Here is a 22,755-nt window from a genome sequence, read left to right on the forward strand (position 1 = left end):
GCTGTTAACTCATTAGTTTTATTCCGAATATGACGCGCATTCAGATACAAAGCCTTTAAGTTTGCCCTACTGTCGATTTTCCCTACTCTTATATGATTCTTGTGCTGAGTAACAGTGGCTAGGATTTTCTCCTCATTGGTCAGGCTCGGTGGGGGCGGGCAGGAGCTGTCGGGAAGTTAACTGCCGCCCGTGATCAAAGCCAGACCGCAATTTCACGCTGGTGGGCCAATTAAGGCCAATTAAGGCCCACCCAGCGTGAAACGTGTGCTGCGGCACTGCCTGTGTGGTGGTGGGAGGAGGGTGAGTGGGGAACTTCGTGTAGGAAAAGCTCCCTGAGGCACAGAGCTGCCTCAGGTAGCTGAAGATATCAAAAATAAAGATTTAAAAAATGTTACAAAACATATCCCCTCATGTGACTCCACCACATGAGCAGGGGCATGTTATTAATGAAAAGTTAACATGTTTATTTTATTTTTAATTGCAGTTAGAAACCTCATCCCACCCGTGGTGAGGTTTCCTAAAAAGTGCAAAGGCTGCTTGGCCTTTTCGCCTGCCTGCCAACCACAAGTTTGGACGGGCAGCGAAAAATTACATTTAATTGGTGCTTTAATGGCTTTAATAGGCTTGTTAATTGTCGATGGACGCGCTGCTGACTCCCAGGTGCATCCGCCGTCCAAAATATCGTGCGAGTGCGTGATGATGTCAGGACGCTTTTCGGGTCGGGAGCACGCCCACCTGCCAAGGTAAAAATTCTGACCAGTGTATTTGTCCAAAAACCACATTGAGACCTACCACAAATACGCTTGATGAAGCTCCAGAATTTTAAGTCTAAAAGTGTGATTATTACAAACTTCTAGCAACCATAAGAAATAACAGGTGTCTGTGAGTAAAAACCCAACATTTTAAACACATTTAATGCTGAATTAGATTTTTAAAAATCAACCCAAATTAGTGTCAGAGAGAGAAAAACTGAGTAAATTGTGCAAAATCAAAATGGCCACCACCACAGCTTTAATGCGCAGCTCCAACCCAAAATGAATTGGGAGGCTGATAATGTCATGGAGACATTTGAGAAGTTTAAACCAAGGTGCAGACAGACATTCAGCAGCTTCCTAAAAGGCACTAGTGAAGTGGAAAGACTCAGCTGCGTATCTTTAGGCAGAAAGAAAAGGTTACATTTGTTTATTTTTTAAAAATTCAGCACACATCAACAGCCAAAGTCAAATCATCAGACCCACTGAAATGAATTTGAAGGCCTGAGGCAAGATCTGGTGAGCTGCTTGACAATTTAAGATTGAAAAACGCAACCAGAAAATGTAAATTCAGGGACACAGATGAAAGGCTGCTAGATCAGCTCATTTTGGGCTCTGCACAACCTGAAGTACAAAAAGATTTGATTGGAAAGCCCCAGCTCACAATATTGGAGGCTGTAACACTGCCAGATCATATGAAGCCATGAGTAGGCAGATGAAGATGATGATTATCCAAATGGCTTTCAAAGTTAAGAAAAAGGCAGTAGGTTGATGCAGCGAAACAATAACAAAAGAATGCACGCGAGACAGGGAGAAAGACGTACAAGAGCTATGGACAACCACATGAGTTCACGGAAGGAAATGTCCCACATATGGATCAAACTACAGAGCATGTGGAAAGCCAAATCATTGGGAAAAGATGCTCAGAACAAAGAAAGAAGATGGTAAACAAGTTATCAGAGGTAAAGAAACAGGGTAAATGAGAAGAAAAAAACACAATGGGCATAGCAACCAAACAATTGCATGAAATAGCTAGATGCAACAGTTCCCTGAGAAAAGATATTCACATAACCATTTGGATCAGGAAGAGGGTGAGAAAGCCTACAGCCATAAACCTAAAGCTGAAGCTTGATGCCAGAGCACAGAGTAACATCAATTGCTCAGACTATACCAGATCTTTCCTGAAAATTTGAAAGGAAATGGTTACCCAAGGAGAGATGCTCTGAAACCCAGCAATGTCATGCTAACAGTATGTTGGACAACTGAGATTTGACACCTAGGAACAAACAAATCAAACGGACAGGCAAAGGAAAAGATGTTAACTGTATATTCTACATCACTGAAACAGATGGTTGTGCTATCCTGGTATTGAGCAGCTGCGAAGAGCTGCAGCTTATCTCAGTAAACCATGAGATGTAGGTGGTGAAGCTGTGGATTGAAGGTAGTACACCCATTGAAAAGCACACTCTGATCAGAAGCAAAGAAGATCTGGTACAAATGTATCCAGAGTGTTTTGATGAGACCGTTGGGAGCTTTGAAAATTTTGAGTAGTACATCACTTTTGATTCAGAGAAGAAGCTAGTGATTCATCCCCATGTAAAGTACCAACAGAACTAAAAGGAAAGCTTGAAAAAGAGCTCGTAGAGATGGGAGAAAATGTCACCACCTGAGTCACAGAACCTAAAGATTGGGTAAATTCCATTGTGGTAAGAGAGAAGCCAAATGGACAGTTAAGAATTTGCCTGGATCCCAAAGATCTTCATCAGGCAATAAAGAAGAATTACTAACCCATTCTAACACTGGAAGAGCCAAGGGCAAAAGCCTTCAGTAAGCTTGATACCAGAAATGGCTACTTGTATATGATGCTTTATGAGGAGTCTTGCTGTTGACAACATTCAACCTACCTTTGGTTGCTACAAATTCCTGCGTCTACCTATTGGCCTTAAAGCGAGACGGGATGTGTTCCAGCTGAAAGTAGGTGAGACATACTGAGGATGTAAAAGAGCAGTCAGCATTCCTGATGATATCCACATTTATGGTGTAGATGAAAAACCAAGGAGAGAACCAGGAAAGCTGGGATCAAGTTAAATGCAGGCAAATGCATTGTGTAGTGGGCGGAATGCCAATTCTTCGGAATGGTGTACTCACCGAACGGATCAAGACCTGGAAAAGTTACAGCTATCTCTGAGATGGAAGCTCCAAGAGAAAAGAAAGAGTTGAGAAGTTTCCTTGGCTTGAAGCAATACATTAGTTCTTTCATACCTCACATGTAAGAACACACAGCAAACATAAGAGAGCTGATAAAAGACGATGTTGCGTATCAGTGGTCAGAGTCACATGAAAGAAGTTTCAACAAACTCAAAGAAGTAATATACAAGGAGAAAAGTCTGGCATACTACAACAGAAAGAAAACTGTCACTCTGCAAGCAGATGCTTCTACAAAATAACTTGTAGAAGAGGGAAAGCCAATAGCATTCACACCCAAAGCTCTAGCATCAGCTGAGGCCACATCCACCAACATAGAAAGAGAGCTTTTGACAATCTTTTGTTGTAGGACATGAGAAATTCCATACCTATCTTAATGGCAGAAAGTTCATAGTGGAAAGAAATTAGCGCTACTAGAGCAGACCTACAAAAAAAATCTGTCAAAAGCTCCAGCAAGACTGCAAAGGTTACTCTTGAGGCTTCAAAGTTAGAATTTCAATTTGAAGTACAAGCCAGGAAGAGAGATGACGCTAATAGATGCCCTGTTCTTGCCACAGGAGAAACATGAGATAAAGATCTGTATATAAAGATCCATCACCTAGTGAACATAACATTATTGAAACTGAATCACATTAGAGATGAGACCATCAATGACGAAGAGTTACAGATGTTCTTTCAGCAAACGATCCAGGGATGGCCTGATAAGATATAGCAATCACAGTCAGCAATACAGCAGTACTGGTTTATCAGAGAGGACATCTCACTATAAGATGGTGTTCTGCTGGCTGGATCCAGAATCATCATACCTAAAATGGTGCAGAGAGAACTTCTCCAGAAAATACATGAAGGCCACATGGGGATGGAGAAGTGTAAGCTCAGAGCCAGACCAGCTGTGTACTGGATAGGCATCTACATTGACATTGAAAGAATGGTATCTACCAGCAGTGTATGCCAGAAGTATAGAAACGCATACAGAAAGGAGGTGATAAGCTACTGAAATACCACCCAGACCGTGGCATATTGCGGGAGCGTATTTACTCACACACAATCAAGAATAGTATCTCATTACTGCAGACTACAACTCAAAGTTCCCTTTTATCAGGAAGGTGAAAGGTTTAAGAGCTACAGCAATCATCTCAGCAATACAAGCTCTGTTTGCTGAGCAAGGGACTCCTGAAAGAGTAATGTGTGATAATGGAATCCGGTTCACCTCCAGAGAAGTGAAGGAATTTGCTGAACAGTATGGGTGCAGCGTCATCACCTCATCACTACACTACCCAAGGGAACACGGGTTTATAGAAAGACACTTTCAGACAGTCAAAATTCTGAGAGGCAAAGGAAGTCACAAACCTTGCTTTATTGTCACCCGATCTACACCTCTCAAAGCAGACACCTGCAGAACTATTGAATGGAAGAAAATATGAGACAACTATGCCAAGCAAGATACTCCTTCCAAGTGACCTGAAGGAAGTAAGACAACAACTCACTGATATGCAGGTAGGAGGAGGACAACACTTCAATAAACATGCCAAATCCCTGCCTGAGTTGTTGAAAGGACAAAGTGTACATGTGCAGGATCCAATCATCAAAGCCTGGAGTCCAGCAAAAGTTGTTGGTGAAGCTGAGACTCCAAGTGTACACATCATCAAGACCAAAGCTAGTAGACAAATAAGAAGGAGCATAGTCCATATTCAACCTACAGCTGACCTGGAAAAGCAACAACACCAACAACATCACTAACCAATGAAACAACATCAATAGCATCACTAACATCAACAATGTCACTAGCAAGTCACTAGCACTACCCAATAGAAGAGCCAATTTTGCAGCTGTTATAACTGATAAAAATACACAAGGTATTTCTGTTCTTGGTGATTGGGTTCTGAAGTTACTTGTTGGAGACATTCAAAATTCACCTTAGCAAAATCAAGCACAAATCCTACACCAGGCGCACCATGAACAACGCCTATGCAGCATGCTAACTCATCACTGAGAAAAATGAGTGCCAAATCTGACAGATGGAGGTACAACATCCTACCATCTAAGCAATATCATGAATAATATTTTTGAGAAAAGAAAACAAGCTATAACAGAGTCTTAAAGTGTTCAGTTTAATTATAAAAGTTGATTGTTAACATTTTTTTAGTTTTAGATGATAAAAATTAATGATTAGAGCAGTATATTGACATGAGGCATTATATTTTTTTAAAGAAAGAGGGATCTCATATTACACAAACAAAAAACAAAAAATGCTGGAAAAATTAAGCAGGTCTGACAGCATCTGTAAAGAGAAAGACAGAGTTTACGTTTCGAGTTTGCGTGCCGTTCCCTTGTCATAATTGGAACTGTGCACCACTTTCACTTTTTCCTTTTGCCCTTTCCCATGCGATTATAATTAAAATTCTTAGTGCCAGTGGTATGCATGGAAAACACGTGATTTAGTGGCGAGGGAAGCTTTTCATTGGTGAAACCCACCATCAACTGCTAATGCTGCATCATCGTACGGCCCATTAAAGAGCCACCCGTTCAAACAGACAGGCTGGGCATCGCGGCCAGGATGCTCCACTGATTGAGAGTGCCACATTATTTGAAGAAATGTCTGGCCGCCGAAGCAGACCAGCCCCACAGTTCAGTTATGTCTCCCTGCATATTCTCCTCCAGGCCATCAGGGGAAGGTGGAAGGTGCACTTTCTTGGAGATGGCATAAGAAGATCCTCCTGCCTTACAAAGCTGTCCTGGACAGAGGTGGCAGAGGAGGTGAACAACCCTAGGGTGATCAGGTGAACCTGGTCCAGTGCAGGAAATGGGTCAATGATCTGCTCCATTCCCCAAAACTGGAGTTTTCAGACTCCTCGCATGGCTGCAGCCTGGTCCTTAGATGGTGATTAGCTGCGGTGGAGAACAAAACGAATCACACTAAGAATCATTACAGTTTGAGCACTCTGATCTGCAAGGATAATTTCCAGTGTGGCATCTTCAACAGGAATGTCTGGCACAATAATCAATAATGTATATGTGCGAGTGTACAGCTATGCCGGAAGAGTGAATCTGTGATCAGCCTTAGTGCCACACAGCAATTATGCCAAAGCATGTGGAAGTTTGCCTTTTGTGTGTGCTTGGATGCAATGTGTGATTGATGGGACCATATGTGTGATGGGGATGCCTGCAGAAAAGGGGGTTAGGTGTCATTTGACATGTCACTAACTCTGCACTTTGTGCGTCTGCTTGTCCTGCATGACAATGCCAGGGAGAAGATGCATAGGAAGAGAAGTGCCTGACCTAAGGTTCCTCACAGCAGCCGAGGAGGCAGCAACGGAGATTGTTGGCGAGGAGAGAGCACGATCAGTGGCAGATGGAGAGGCTGGACTGGCCAGGAGAAGATACAACCATCCTGGTGGTGGAAAATGGGCACAAAGGATGGGTGCGATGAAATGTTAAGCGCACAAACTGTGATGATTCTTAATGTGATTCTTTTTGTTCTCCACCACAGGTAATCATCATCTAAGGACCAGGCCGCAGCCATGGGAGGAGCCCGAAGACTCTATTTCTGGGGATGAAGCAGCCTCTACTCCGAAGGATCCATCATCATCTGCCTCATTATCCACCTCCACCAGCACAGTTACATTCACACGGTCCGCATGTAGATTTGGAAGCACAATCTGGTGAGCACACCGCAGACATGTCCCAGCAGCTGAGAGAGGATGTGACAGTTGACTCCCCAGACAATCAAAGGATTGCTGGGGATCAGGCCCCTGCTGAGCCCCACACTGATGACTGGCCTCTGGTCGCGGCCACAAGAAGCCTGCTGGACATGCAGCAGGGACTAGGGGAAAATATGACAGAGACGCCAGGGATTATGCACAGCTTTGAGTGGGGATTGGGGGACTCTATGCACACCATGGATTCTGCCATATCTCAGGCATTTGAGCACATGGTTTCAGTGTGGAGAGAATAGTGACTGTCATGGAGAGCTAGGTCAAGCATTTGATCTAAATGCGCTCTGTTCAGTGCAATAGTGGATGGGTGAGAGAAGGATGAGGTTCCTGGTACTCCCCCCAGGAGCCCCTTCCCCTCAGGGAGACAGGGAGGTGCATTTATGCATCCAGATGGAGGAGCAGTACTTGCCAGCTGCCCCTGGGCCTTTGTCTCAGGACACCTCCAGGGTTAGCAGCATCTCTTCATTTGCTCCACCTTTGACCCCAACATGGCTGGCAGGTGAGGTCAAGGGGGGGTGCCCCTGCACCAATACAGGAGACCCCCAGTTGGCTGGACCCCTCAAGGCTCCATGCCTTCCAGAGGACACTCACCATGGTCACCCAAGGCAATGGAGCATATTTCTGAGCACACTGCCTCCACCTCAACTGCTGATGTCAGGGTTGCACCTAGTGGTCAGAAAAGAAAATTGAAAACCCTATAGCAGTAAGGTGGCACAGGTGATTTTTCCATGTCAGTCTCACTGGTCAAAATACGCACAATATAATTGTTGTTCTGTAATCGCTCATAATTATTGAGACGTCATAATATCAGATGTAACAATCATGGCCCGACCCATGTTTCTCAGAATGGGACGGCTTGAGAGGGGTTAGGGAGAGAGACATTATTCTTGAATGATGAATGCTGTATTTTTTTTTTGCATTCTTCACTGAATGTTCATTTGGTATTTCTGTGATGATCATTCTGTGGAACAAGGCTTAAATTGCAGGCACAGTTGTTCCCCCATCAATGCACTCTAAAGGATATTGGCCCACTTTATTTTTAGCATGTATAAAAGAGACAGGTGCAGTTGCATTCAAAGCACTTAAAAGACAGTGCTGGATTAGAATAATTGGGCAAAGAAGGTTGTTATATGGATGTCCATATACCCCTAAGATGTCCTTGGTACCAGCAGAAACTAGTGAATTTGTGTGACAAAGCTCCCCTCCCCATTCTATTCTTGGTGGTAGAGGACACAGATTTAGAGTTAACTCAGCAAGGCTAAGTCTACACCCCAGGAAGGTGATGGAGATCTAGCGATGGAGTGATGGTCATGCAGATGCGTTATTGTTGTGCCTCGTTGTGTAGATCAGATTGTCCCTCGCAGCCCTTGGACATCTCTCCATGGTCCAGCCATCCGTGAAAGGCTCGTTTGGATTTAGGGCCTCCCCCTCAAGCTCCAACAAATCCTCATCGATTGAGGAGCGTTGATTTTTCTCGCGTTCCTCCCCTTGCAACATCTTTCCATATTGCAGTGCCAAGTTGTGCACTGCACAGCAGACCACTACTATTTGTGATGTTCTCTGGGGTGCATATTGCAGAGACCCTCCAGACCAGTCAAGGCATCCAAAGCACATTTTAAGCCTAATGGTGTGCTCTTTAATGGCTCTGGTGGCATGAGCTTGATTGTAGCTCTCCTCTGTCTCGCTCAGAGGATACCTCACTGGCATAATCAGCTCTGTATTCAGGGAACAGCCCTTGTCACTGAGGATCTATCCATCAACCCTGGCTCAGGCTTTAAAAAGCTCCGGGAACCGTGAGTTGCGCAAGATGTATACGTTGTGACAGCTCCCTCTGAAATGAGCACAGATCTACATTATTCTTCTCCTGTGGCCCCACACCAGTTGTATATTCACAGACAGAACATTTACAAATGCAGCTGGCTGGTCCCAGAGAACTTTTATGGCCACATGAGTGCAGTCAGTGACACCTTGCACTGGAGGAAACCCAGCATTGACACTGAACACGGCTGACCTTGCAACCCAGATGTCTTCATCGGTGGTAAAATAGATAAAAATCATTGGCATGACTAAATAGGGCATCGATGAACTCCTTTATGCATCTGTGTATTTGGCAGGCTGTGAGATGCCACATAAGTTGCCCACTGGCGTAGAAATTGAGTGCCGCTGTAACCTCGAGAGCTGCTGGCATGGGATTCCCACCAAATCCACGTGGCTGCATGTCTTGCTGAACAATCTAACATTCCTCAGTGAACATTTCCTAAAACACCCTCAGACATCTCTGGCATTGATTCTAAGAAACCTGGAGGTAGATTGGTCTTATCCTCTGGATGCATTGACAGGCCACTGCCCCCTTTCACTGATGCCTTCCCTGGACATCTGTATTCAGACAAGCCTCCCACTCTCTTTCTTCATGTTCTATCTTCCTGATCCTGAGGTTGCCGAAATATCAGGTAAATGAGACCCATGGTTATGGCAGTAATTGCACAGAGTGAAGAGGGCAGACATACATGTAAGGGCATGCTAGCCCATGGCTCTCATTCATTTAACTAATTACTAGGGAGTCCCTTAATTGGCCAGTTATGCACACCATTAACTTCACCCACCCAAAATGAACCTCCTCCCAATTCAATTGATCTTATAGAACCCATAGAACCATAGAAAAGTTACAGCACAGAAGGAGGCCATTCGGCCCATCTTGTCCATGCCAGCCCGAGGACACCCAGGTGACCTTTCTAATCCCACCTTCCTGCACCCGGCCCGTAGCCCTGCAGCTAACAGCACTTAAGGTGCAGATCCAGGTACCTTTTAAAAGAGTTTAGAGTTTCTGCCTCTATCACTAACTTAGACAGCAAATTCCAGACACCCACTACCCTCTGTGTAAAAAAGTTCTCCCTCATGTCCCCCCTACACCTTCTGCTACTTATCTTGAATCTATGTCCCCTGGTTCTAGAATTCTCCACCAAGGGAAACAATTTTATCCTGTCCACTCTATCTATTCCCCTCATAATTTTGTAGACCTCAATCAAGTCACCTTTCAGCCTTCTTTGTTCTAAGGAAAATAACCCCAACCTATCCAATCTCTCCTCGTAGCTACACTTACAGGGAGAACCCTGGCAAAATTCTTGCAAATCTCCTCTGCACTCTCTCCAGAGCTATTTCATCCTTCCTGTAATGTGGTGACCAGAACTGCACACAATACTCCAGTTGTGGCCTCACCAGTGTTTTATACAATTCTAACATTATATCTTTATTTTTATATTCTATACCTTGCCAATGAAGGAGAGCATTCCACTTGCCTTCCTTACAACCTTGTCTACTTGAACTGCTGCCTTCAGGGACCTGTGTACTTGTACACCAAGATCTTTTCCTTCATCTACCCTTCTTAGTATATTCCCATTTATTGTGTAATCCCTGTAACTGTTTGACCTCCCTAAGTGTATGACCTCACACTTCTCTATGTTAAAATCCATCTGCCACTTTACCGCCCACTCCACCAACCCATCAATATCTTTTTGGACATCATGGCTATCCTCTACACTATCAACAACTCGGCCAATCTTTGTGTCATCTGCAAATTTCCCAATCGTGCCCCCCATGTTCATGTCCAAATCGTTAATATATGACACAAACAACAAGGGTCCCAACACCGAGCCCTGTGGAACACCACTTGAGACAACTTTCCATTTGCAAGGACATCCATCGACCATTACCCTATGTTTCCTGTTACAAAGCCAACCTTTTATCCAGTTTGCCACATTACCCTGAATCCCATGAGCTTTTGCTTTCCTGACCAATCTGCCACGTGGGACCTTGTCAAATGCCTTGCTAACATCCATGTACACAACATCCACTGCACTCCCTTCATCAACCCTTCTTGTCATTTCCTCAAAGAATTCAAACAAATTTGTGAGGCAAGACCTTCCTTTAACAAATCCATGCTGACCATCCCTGACTAGTCCATGCCTTTCCACATGACAGTTAATCCTATCTCTCAGGATTTATTCTACTAATTTGCTCACCACTGATGTAAGACTAACTGGCCTATAATTGTTTTTGCATTTCCTTTGATCCCTTTTTAAACAATGGAAGTAGGTTTGCATTTTTCCAGTCCTCCAGAACCTCCCCTGTATCTAGTGAAGATTGGAAAATCATCCTCAGAGCATCTGCTATCTCCTCCCTGACTTCCTTCAGCAGCCTCGGAAACAATCCATCTGGCCCTGGTGACTTATCAACTTTCAAGGATTTCAATCCTTCGAGTACTTCCTCTCTCTTTATGACTATCCCATCCAATATCTCACAGTGTTCCTCCTGGACTACTATATCTACATCCTCCCTTTTCTTTTTAAACACACATATATTCAGAAAAGCTCTGCTTGAAAAGAGACATTAAAATAATATGACTTTTGAATCCCAATCCTGTACCTTCTACCCTCCCTGTCACCTTCATGCTTGCCCACATCATCCTTGACCCACCCAACTTAACCTTTCCTCTCTTCTCTGTTACCCTTAAACCTTCCCATTACCCTGGACCCTATTACCAGTTCCCTGCACATGCTATCTCTCCACTCTGTGCCTACACCCATGACCATCCCAATGCCCACTTTGATGCTGAGCCCTCCCATAATTATCCTCGGTACTTCTGTTCGCTCCCCTGACCCATCCCATGAGACCTCCCAATACCTGGCCCTGACTCTGGACCTGCCCCCATAGCAAGTGCACTACCCCCTTTGACTGTTTCTTCCGCCACCCAACGCCCTCAGGACCCCAACAGTGATAGCATTTGATCCTGCCTTTTAGGGTCCTCATGCGTCTTTCAATCCCTGCCTTGACTTAACCCCCTCCCCCCAACTCCTTACAGGATCACCATGCCCTGGACAGGTCTAGGCCCTTCCCTCTACCTGAACACCAACCTCTGTCCACTCTCCCTTCCCTCCAATACACCTCCCTGCATCAGAACACCAACCATTCAACACCCACCCCTTGTGCCACAGAGTTCAACATGGAGAACCACTTACCTTAGCCACAACTGCACAAAGCCAACTGGTGTACACCATCTTTAACCAAGGAAGCAGATCTGATTCATGACTCCAGGAGGGATGTCATGTGGGAATCGAAATCCTGACCCACAAAGGTCCAATTCCTGACCCCAGGGATCTTGTCTGAACCATGATCAGGGGGTGGGGGGGTGGAGGGGGTGGTGTGATGTCTGCTCTCAGGGGCATGTGGAATGGTTCACTCCCTTACTCTGGGGGTCATTGGGAGTATAGGCCTGCAAGGGAACTGAGGGTAAGGATTGCTGCTCCTCCTGTCCCACAATGAATACTGAGAAGAAACATCTTCTCCACTAATCTGTCCTCCTCCCTTGAGCTGCTGGGTTTCCCAACCCAAAAGATTTAACATCATTTTTGCTTTTAACTGTACTCTATACTCGCAATTACAATGTGACATCAAAAGTTCTAATTTAGAATGAAATTGACATCAAATTTGATAGTGCGCTCCAAGCTATCCAGTGCACTCAAAGATATCAAGTGTGCTCAGCAATCTGCATTTGAAAAAAACAAGGAAATTAATAACTTATAGGTTTTAATTTTGTCCAAGAAAATACAGTACATGCTTGAGAGCATCATTTGATCCCCAACAGGTCTTAATTCATTTTAATTTCAGTTTTAGTCTTGGGTAAATGAGTTCATTGGCTAACTGAACTCTAACTGCACGCTATGTTCTCCTCAACTGCTGCTTGCAATCAGTAACGGGGAGAGACTGATGTAAGAATTAACAGTGAAGGTTTATTGAGGCATAAGTCAGAGGACCAGATCATAAATGCTCACTCAGTAACCTCCAGAACTAGACTTACAGTTCCCTGTTGCCTAAGTACAGTGATTCGTCAGTGTTGTCACATGATCAGTACACTTGCAATCTCTTAAAGGGACAGGATATCTCACTTCACCACATCCCTCCCCCTTTACTTAAAGGTACAGCTAACAAGCTTAAAACACATTAACTATTTACACTATAACTATTTATAAGTCAGGTTTCTCAGGAGACCTTCTTTGACGGGTTCAGCGTCGTAGCCCAACAACCTCGGCTTGTGTTTCTGAGGCCTCCTTTTCAGGGGCAGTTGCCCCCTATGTCCCTCAGTGGATGATTTCCCACCATCTTCCGGGTGTGGTCACGTTCACTCCTGCTGCCCCTCCCCTCCAAGCTGAAACAGATAAAGGGCTACAAGTACAAAGCAATACAGCGGTGAGCTACATGATGGGAGGAGAAAGAAGAAAAGGGAAAAGAAAATTCATTTTGTTTTTCTTTCCAAGAACTGTCAATAATTTCTCTTTTTCTTCCTGTGTGTTCTTTCCTTGGGAGCACTAACCCATATCTCTGTCTTATCTTTAATTTCGCCGTTGGCCGGACTAGACTCAGGCGCGAGCTCAACATAAATGAGCTCAGTAGTTGGGTTTTCCAACAGCTCTTCAGAGAATTCAGGGCCTTCCAGCTTTAAAACTTCATCTGCTGAAGCTGCTGCTTCAGCTCTTCCAATTTTTTCATATTCTCATTAATAGTTTCCTGGAGGATCACATATCGTTGCCCCTTCTCAGCTAAATCGTTCCTTAACTTGGCCAGAGACAGGCTTAACTCTTCCTTTCTTGTGGCACAAATTGGGAGCTCATTGAATATTGTAGTGCACGAAAGTCCTTTAATAGATTTTCCATTTCCTTTCAAAAGACTTGAACTTGAACTCTGTCCCGGTGTAACACTTCTTCAGGCTTCTCCTGTTGGGTACTTGCGTACTCATTTTTTCTTGCAGCAACTCTTCTGGTTTCAAATTGGAAACTTAGTGGGCCCTCAAGATTTATCTCTCCCAGCCAGTTACTTCTGAGGAGACTCGGTCCCCTGCCTGACATTACAAAATGGGGTAATTTTGCAGACTGTTCCTCATACTGCACCTTGACTTGACATAGCCATTTCACATTTATTTCTTTGGCCGTGTATGTCCTCAGCATTGTATTCAAAATTTCTAACTTCAAAGGATGGGTTCCTTTACTCAGATATCTAAATGCATTTTCTCCAATGATGGACATCAACACTCCTGTATCAACTTACATCTTAATGGATTGTCCGTTAACTGTAATGACTACTTGGATTGGCTTGTTCCTACCCACTTTGAAGTTGTATAATGAATGGATTTCTGATTCTATTTCTCCTGGCTCTTCCATGAAGCATATTTCACGATTTTTCCTTCTGCCTTTATAGTGTTGTTTTAGACTTTCTCTACAGTGCCACCTTATATTGCCATAGCGGTGGCAGAAAAAGCACTCAACTTGTTTGAGTTGTTGTTGGCTTACTGGAGGCCTGGATGTATTTTTCTCACAGTATCATTGTTTTTCAATGGTCTGGAGCTAGACAGTGTTTCCCGCCTTTCCGTGGAGTCCAAAGCTTTGCACCTTTTGTTGCTGGATTGTCCCGCTCGACCAGCTAGACGGCACCATTTTGTGTATCTTTTATAACCTTGGATTTCTAACAGCACTCTCCATCACGCTAGCTAATTCTACTGCCTCATTGAAGTCTAAACTAGGTTCAGCTAGCAAACCCCTTTGGATAGTATCATCTCCAATCCTGCATATCAGCCGGTCTCTCAACATATCACTAATGGACATTCTGAATTTGCAAATGCTCAGTTAATGCCTTTAAAACAGCCACATAGTCAGCTATTGTCTCCTCTGGAAGCCTGTTCCTTGAATTGAACTTGAAGCGCTGCTTAGTAACTGAGGGCTTTGGTCTCAGGTGGCTCTGTACAATTTTTATTAATTCGTCAAAAGTCTTTGAGTCTGGGGCGCTAGGTGACATAAGCTTACAGATCAGCCTGTACGTTTGCTCCCGTATGAGGACAAAATAATCGCTCACTTCTTCTCCTCCAATGCGATGTCATTAGTGGTAAACAAGAGCCTTAGGCAATTGACATACTGAAACCAGTCATCTGAAATGGGGTCAAATGGATCGACATGACTGAGCTGCGGCATCATGAATGACTACAAGGGAACTGCAATTCCAATAGACTTTCCAGGTAATGACGAATCTAGGTGTTTGGCTTACCATGAGTTAAGTTGCCCTCTCTCTGGGGTCTCTTATAATTTTCTGTCCATAGCCATTTTTCATTTATTTACCCTTTTAAATGTATTGCTGTTTTAAAAATTTTCACTTTTTTTAACCCTGTCTCCGCAGCTGTCGACTTTTCACTGCTGGGTTTCATGCTCTTTTTGAGTTTTGGCAGGTACCCCACAATTGCGATTCTGCGAGGTTTTTAAAATTTTTTAAACTGCAGCACTGCTTTCTGCTCCAATTGTTGGCTGTCCAGTGCTTTGTTCACCCGTCTTGAGATTTATTCTCTTTTGTTCTTTATCCTCATCGCCACTTTTATGTCTTGGGTAAATAAATTCATTGACCAACTGAACTCTAACTGCATGCATTCCTACATTCTCATCAATTGCTGCTTGCAATCAATAACTGGGAGAGACTGACATAAGAATAAACAGTGATGGTTTATTCAGACATAGGGCAGAGCACCAGATCATACATGCTCACTCAGAAACCTCCAGAACCAGGCTTGCAGTTCCCAGTTGCTCGCACTGTACAGTAATTTGTCAGTGCTGTCACATGATCATAACACTTGTATCATGAAGCTTTAATGTATATATTGTTGGAAATTATTTTTTTTTAAAAATAGAGGTTTAGCCTGTGGGTGTGTCTTAATTGGATTAAAGCCAGCTAATCTGGGTGCTTTGATGTATATTAGTTTTGAGATGTAACAGAGGTAGAGTGCATTTGCATTTTCTTGAAAAGAGCATTCAAGAAGTGGAGTGAAATCTGGCACCTTGCTAGCAGAGACCAAGCAATGTTTATATTACTAATAAAACTGGTACTATGAAAGGGGTTTTATTGTTAGAAGAGGCGGAGTTCAAAGGGGCTGGCGATACAAAGAGACGTGCCGGGTATAACAGACAGCAACTTTGTGTGTGCAGAGCAGAGGCATGTAACATCAAAGCAGCTGTAAGCCTACAACTGTCTGCACAGGAACCAAAGTGAAAGAAACCTCATTTTGAATTTGTAAAGTGACAATGCTTTGTCTGATGTCCGCTTAAAGTCTACGAGTTGCTGTTGTCTTAGTGGAGATTAGTTTGGGAATTTGTTAAAAGTTATGATAGTAGTAATTTGTAGCCATGTGTATATGTTTAACTTGTGCAAATTAATAATGCAAATTGATTTAAAAAGCTCTCAAGAACTGGTGGTTTTATGCCTGAATTCAGAGTTGCATCTCAGACATACCAAATGAAAATATAGGTTATGACAGTTGTTTAAAGTTTCCATCTGGGATTTTTAAATAACTCACCTTTACCAACTGCTGTGTCATAACACTTGCATTCTTTTAAAGGGGCAGAGTACTTCATTTTACCACGTTCAGTGTCTATACTTTTCACCCATTTACCACCCAGGTTTCAGGGTCTAAACTCTCCAAAATCTCAGGGGCTAAACTCTCCTTGCCATCAGCTCCCCCAACTCCTCCAGTATCAGGGTCTAAACTCTTCCCCCATCCCTCCAGCCTCCAAACTCTTAGCTCTATCCCTCCCATGCCCAAACTCTGCCCCCAGCCTCCAGTCCCACCAGTCTCCAGGCCTTGGGCCTCGCTGACCCTTCGGGCCTTGCCAACTTTCTGGGCCTTGGGCCTCACTGACCTTCTGGACCTCGGGCCCTGCCAATCTTCCAGGCTTCAGGCCTCCCAACCTCTCTCAACCACCACTCCCTCCCAACCTCCCTCAAACACTTTCCCAATACTTACCTCATTGCCACAGTCATCGCTGCTCCCACACCAATTTCAAATCTGCACCAGGGCTGGCCGGAAAACGTCCCTTCCAGTTTCCAGCTGGCCCTGTGAACAGAGATCTCTGCTCAGTGGGGTGGAGGAAGAGAAGAGGGGGCAGAAGTAAGTGGGAAAGAGGGAAGGGAGGGGGAGGGGAAAGAGGGGAAGAGGGAAAGGGGAAGAAGGGAAGAGGAAGGGGGGAGGGTGGGGGTCAGGGAGGAGGGTGGTGGGCGGACGCGGCTGAGGGTGTGGGCAGGGTTGTGCTGCATGAGTTATAGGTCATAAAGAAACACATAAAAGTACTTCATCAAAACAGGGTCTGCTGTTTCTTATGTTAGCTCAGTTTTATGACGTTTAAAGCTATCAAAATCAGAAAAATGGAAAATAAACTCTATGATCATTTTTGGTGTTTGAATGCTTAAGTGATGTTGCTAATTGCAAATGTTTGAGCGCTGAGTTTTGGGGCAAATGATGACATTGATGTCAGTTACAGTACAGGTAAGATTAAATGATAGCTAAATGATTGCTTTTGAGCACAAATTTTACCAGATGAGTGCAAATGAACGCTGTTGAATGCAAATGATGTCAAACGTTTCAGGTAGGGAGTTCAACCTGTAATACAGATCAAATCAAAGGCATCCTGCCTATTTAAAATAGTTAAATTGCTAATATACCTCCTGAAAGCAGTTTGGCTCCCCCTCTTGAGATAGTTATGTTAAACCCAGAAGTGGACAGTAGTCAGGTTGGAAGTTTTTAGATGTTTAACCTCTGACCTGACCCAGCCTACCTATTTTGGGATTACAATTCAGTGCATAATGTGGGTGCTCCTTTGCTCCAAGAAGTACTATTGTACCAAGAAATACATGAAAAAAACATGAAATACATGGCGGAGGAAAGGGTATTCCTGCCTTCCTAATACTCCAAGCAGACATTTAACATCCAGATCAAAGGAGCTGTGATCAGGACAACATAATGTAAATCAAAGCATAATTAACATGTAATTGCCTACTTTTTTATCAGTTTGAATTTTTGGCTTTATTTCATGACAAAATGGCTCTGGAAATCCAAAACCTATGATAAATGTACATCTTCCTACTCCTTACATCTATGCCCTCTTTAATGTACATTTCATTCAGTCAAAGGAACTTCCCTCTATTTTTCCTAATTGTACCTTTTGAAGATCATTTGCTTGTTGATAACAGACAGCTCTGTTAAAATAACCCAAGATGCAGGTATCATTAATGTTTATTGCTGAAGTTAGATCCTCAACAGCCAAATGATATGCCTGCAATGGAAAAGAGGTTTGCATTTGTAAATGTTAAGTAAAATGCTGGATAAAGTAATATGAAGTATTCCTTGTAAGTACAGAAAATAACATGAAATATCACACATTTACCAAAACTGTATAGTTAAGTAACATTTAACAGTCTCAAGATAGGCAACAGCTGAAACTCGATGATACAGATTTTACTCAATGAAATATGCTGTTCGCCTCATTGAAACTACCCAAAGACTTTCCCCAGGCTGGTCAATGGAGATTTCCTCTAATCCAGTATCTTTTCCAAAATGGCATTCTCTACAGATAATTGTTGACGTGTGTGAACAGGGCAAACAACTGCAAGGATTTTCAACAAATCAACTACTTAAGAAAGTGTCAATGAGCAACACATTGGTGATTGGTGGCAGGTGCTCAATTTTGTACTAACAGCCTCCTTGCTGGCCGGCCACCATGATCCTGGCAAGCTTGTAACCCCAAGATCAAGAGTTCAAATCTCACAATGGCAAACTATGATCCTGGCAACCAAGTAGGCCAATTATTTTGAAGTAATGGACCTAGTAAAGCCCCATTCCCGTGGCAACTGGAATTTGCAGTCAGCAATATGGTTTGCCCATGTTGATCTGGACATTTATTGCTGCATAATATCAGATTCAAGTCCCATATTTTACATAGAAGTGTGGGATTATAATAACTATGAGTTGATTGGAAGTTAGATGCAGATTCTGGGATTATCGATTTATTAAGTTTAGGGCATTCATTTTCTCCATTAAACAAAAAAGTTCCAGTGACAATATTAAAGTAATTTGACCACTAAATTCTGGCAGTAAACGTATAGTATGAATGCCCATTTAAAAATCTGTGTACGATGTTAACCAATTGACTGAGTTGTAACAGCAACAACCCAGTTGTTAGAGTTGATTTTCCAGGCAACTTTTCTTAGTGGAAATATTGAACTTTATTTACAAAGCAGCAGCACCAGCTACATGTGTACAAAAAGTGCTATAACTAAAGAAGAACTCCCTCCTAGAGGTTCCCACACTACAAACCGATTGGTTTACACAGATCATGTGATCTTACAATACAAAATTATTCCTAATGATATAGTCCTACTTTTATCAAAACTATGATTAATACATTCCTGCCCCTTTAACTTTTCTGTACATTTTGTATTTACAAGGATATTTATCTCATGACATTACAATATTCACACGGGTCATGAAATTATAAGTTCAGTCTTTCAGGCCTGATCCATGAGAAATGTTGTAGCTCCATGACTTCCGAAACTTGCAGGAACCACAGTCTCTGGAACCGTGTTAACATCAGTGTAGCAATTATGGTTTTATTTAGTGTGTAATTAGGAATAATACTTGTTAGGGAAGATCACATGATCTGTAGTAACCAATAGGAGAATTCACACACACACACACCTTAAACGAGCTTATATTTCACTCCTTTCCTATTTCTACTTAGTTCTGTCGAAGGGTCATGAGGGCTCGAAACGTCAACTCTTTTCTTCTCCGCCGATGCTGCCAGACCTGGAAAATTACCTTTTCCAGGTAATTCTGTTTTTGTATAGGAGAATAGCATGGGCTGCCTCGCATCTGTTCTGATGATGCTACCTTCAAAAACAGTTCCTCTGACATGTCCTCCTTCTTCCTTAACCGAGGTTTCCACACACGGTCATTGACAGGGCCCTCAACCGTGTCCGGCCCATCTCCCACGCATCCGCCCTCACGCCTTCTCCTCCCTCCCAGAAACATGATAGGGTCCCCCTTGTCCTCACTTATCACCCCACCAGCCTCCGCATTCAAAGGATCATCCTCCGCCATTTCCGCCAACTTCAGCATGATGCCACCACCAAACACATCTTCCCTTCACCCCACCCTGTCGGCATTCCATAGGGATTGTTCCCTCCGGGACACCCTGGTCCACTCCTCCATCACCCCCTACTCCTCAACCCTCTCCTATGGCACCTCCCCATGCCCACGCAAAAGATACAACACCTGCCCCTTCACTTCCTCTCTCCTCACCGTCCAAGGGCCCAAACACTCCTTTCAAGTGAAGCAGCATTTCACTTGCATTTCCCCCAACTTAGTCTACTGCATTCGTTGCTCCTAATGCGGTCTCCTCTACATTGGAGAGACCAAACGTAAACTGGGTGACCGCTTTGCAGAACACCTGCGGTTTTTCCATAAGAAAGACCCAAACCTCCCTGTTGCTTGCCATTTTAACACTCCACCCTGCTCTCTTGCCCACATGTCTTTCCTTGGCTTGCTGCATTGTTCCAGTGAAGCCCAACGCAAACTGGAGGAACAGCACCTCATCTTCCAACTAGGCACCTTACAGCCTTCTGGACTGAATATTGAATTCAACAACTTTAGGTCTTGAACTCCCTCCTCCATCCCCACTCCCTTTCCGTTTCTTCCCCCTTCCTTTTGCTTTTTCCAATAATTTATATAGATTTTTCTTTTCCCACCTATTTCCATTATTTTTAAATCTTGGATGCCCTGCTAGTCTTTCCACCCCACCCCCTCTAGAGCTGTACCTTGAGTGGCCTGCCATCCATTCTTAATTAGCACATTCATTTAGATAATATCACCACCTTCAACACCTCTTTGTTCCTTTGTCTGTGACATCTTTTGATTATCTGCGCCTATCACTGCTTGCTTGTCCCTACAACCACACCACCACACCCTCCCACTTCTCTCCCCCCACCACCCCTCCCCCCCCCCCTACCCCACCTTAAACCAGCTCATATTCACCCCTCTCCTAATATTCACTCAGTTCTGTTGAAGGGTCATGAGGACTCGGAACGTCAACTCTTTTCTTCTCTGTTGATGCTGCTAGACCTGCTGAGTTTTTTCAGGTAATTCTGTTTTAGTTTTGGACTTCCAGTATCCGCAGTTTTTTGTTTTTATCCCAGTTTCTCTAATTGTTCAATTCAGCGTCTACCTTTTTCCTGCATTGCAAAAGGTACTGGTCTTGCCTTCTTAAATCAGGGTTTAGTGTATGGATCCACTTGAAGATTTGCTTGTAGCCCCTGAGTCTTCTCGACTTCAGCTTTGAAAACTGGGTCGTAACTTTGTAGTAGCTCAGGTAGTCCACTGGCTCAGCGGAAGATCTTAGCCCAATCCAATTTAATTTCTTTCATGCAGTTTTGTCCATGGAAGCTTGGCCCCTCACCTGCTACCACCATCAAGGGTAATTTTACTAACAGACTTCTGTACTGTACAGTAATCCTGCTTATGCCTTTGATTTTGATGCCTTCTTCCATGTAAGTTTTCAATTTGGTATCTGTTTCTTCCAAATTTAATTTACATTCTCCATAATTCAGTTATGTGAAGGTATGTTCACCTATTACCGCAGTAGAAGCCCCTGTGTCCACCTCCATCCTGATAGGTCTATCATTCACCCTCACTGTTACATAGATTGGTTCTGTTCTCCCTACCTTTCAAATTATACAATGAATAAATATCTGAATCTGTTACTTCAGGCTGTTCTGCATTATGGATATCACGGGGGTTTTGATTGAAAATCTGCCTGATTCTATCCTTGCAATGTCTCATGAGGTGTCCGTTTTGATGACAGTAAAAACATTACATTTTTTAAACTTCCATTCATTACAAGGTTGTCTCTGTTACATTCTATGTTTTTGCTGCTGTCATTTCTTTTTATTTGTCTGCAAGTGGTGGCTGCTTCCTGCTTCTCATCAGAGCTGTGCATTTTCACACCTTTTTTGGCTGGGGCTCCCTGCCCAATGTGGAGGACGGCACCATTTTGTGCTCCCTTTATGGCTTTTGAGTTCTTCACTGTGCTTTCCATGGTCAGTGCTATTTCTAACGCCTTCTGAAATTCCAAATTTGTTTCAGACGGCAATCTCTTCTGAACTGTATCTTCATTTATACCACACAACAAATGATCTCTAAGCATATCATTTATAGATGTACCAAACTCGCAATATTCTGTTAACTGTTTCAGACTTGCCACATAAAAAGCAAGTGTATCCCCGGGGCCCTATTTCTTGAGTTAAAATTGAACCGTTGCATCGTTACCGAGGGCTTGGGCTGGTAATGACTCTTTACAAGGTTCACTAAGTCATCAAAACTTTTCGAATCTGGAGCACTGGGTGCCTTCAAACTTCAAATCAACCCATAGGTCTTACGCCCATATGTGGATAAGAGGATTGCTCACCTCTCTCCTCCCCCACAATGTCATTAGCTTGGAAAAAGAACATGAGGCATTCAACATAGTGAGACCAATTGTCCGCAGCTGGCTCGAAAGAATCAACTCTTCCAAACTGTGGCATGCATCGAGGGGACTGTTTCGACGACTAGGGCAGAAATTCTACTTACAACTGTCGTGTAAGGTATGGCCCAATTTCAGTTCACTTGATTTCCTTCCTCACTTTTTCTTGCTTTTTTTCATCCTTCCTTGCTTTTACTTGTTTTTTCCTCATCAGCAGTTTGTTGGATCCTGGTCACTAGTTTAGTTGGACTAATGGATCCAGACTGCATGCTTGTTTCGGGATGGCCAAGTTGTTACCATAGACAGAGTAGATCAGCAGACAGTCCTTATGTAGAACACATTCTATTTATTTACAATAAAACTCAGCAGCCACGCCTGTGTGCTTAAAACTTAACCCCTGGGAAGAATTTTCCGGTCGGTGAGCGGGGGTGGGGCCCACTCACCGACATGTAAAATGACACGCAGTGACGTTGGGTGGGTGTCCTGACTTCACTGCATGTCATATAGATTTTCAGTTTGGTGAACTGTCAAGGGCCTATTAAGGCCATTAAGAAAGTAATTAAAGTGGTTAAGAATGCTGCCCACCCAACCTTAAGGTTGGTAGGCAGGCGAAGAGGCCGGCCTTCACATTTTTCATGAAACCTCATCCATGGGCGTGATGAGGTTTCATGAAGGGTTTATTAATTAAATAAAACATTTTGAAAAAAT

At 43.5% G+C, this 22,755-nt stretch overlaps 1 protein-coding gene across 1 annotated transcript in view; it reads right to left on the minus strand.

The window, feature by feature from the left end:
* ttc6 (tetratricopeptide repeat domain 6) overlaps nucleotides 1-22,755 on the minus strand; it is a 213,144-nt gene that overhangs the window by 102,649 nt on the left and 87,740 nt on the right. The window contains exon 15 of the mRNA XM_041214176.1: nucleotides 17,695-17,808. Within this exon, the coding sequence (XP_041070110.1) occupies nucleotides 17,695-17,808 (114 nt within the window). The remainder of the gene's footprint in view (nucleotides 1-17,694; nucleotides 17,809-22,755) is intronic.

The sequence above is a fragment of the Carcharodon carcharias genome, chromosome 20 (genome assembly GCF_017639515.1).
Source record: "Carcharodon carcharias isolate sCarCar2 chromosome 20, sCarCar2.pri, whole genome shotgun sequence".
Taxonomy (NCBI): Eukaryota; Metazoa; Chordata; class Chondrichthyes; order Lamniformes; family Lamnidae; genus Carcharodon; species Carcharodon carcharias.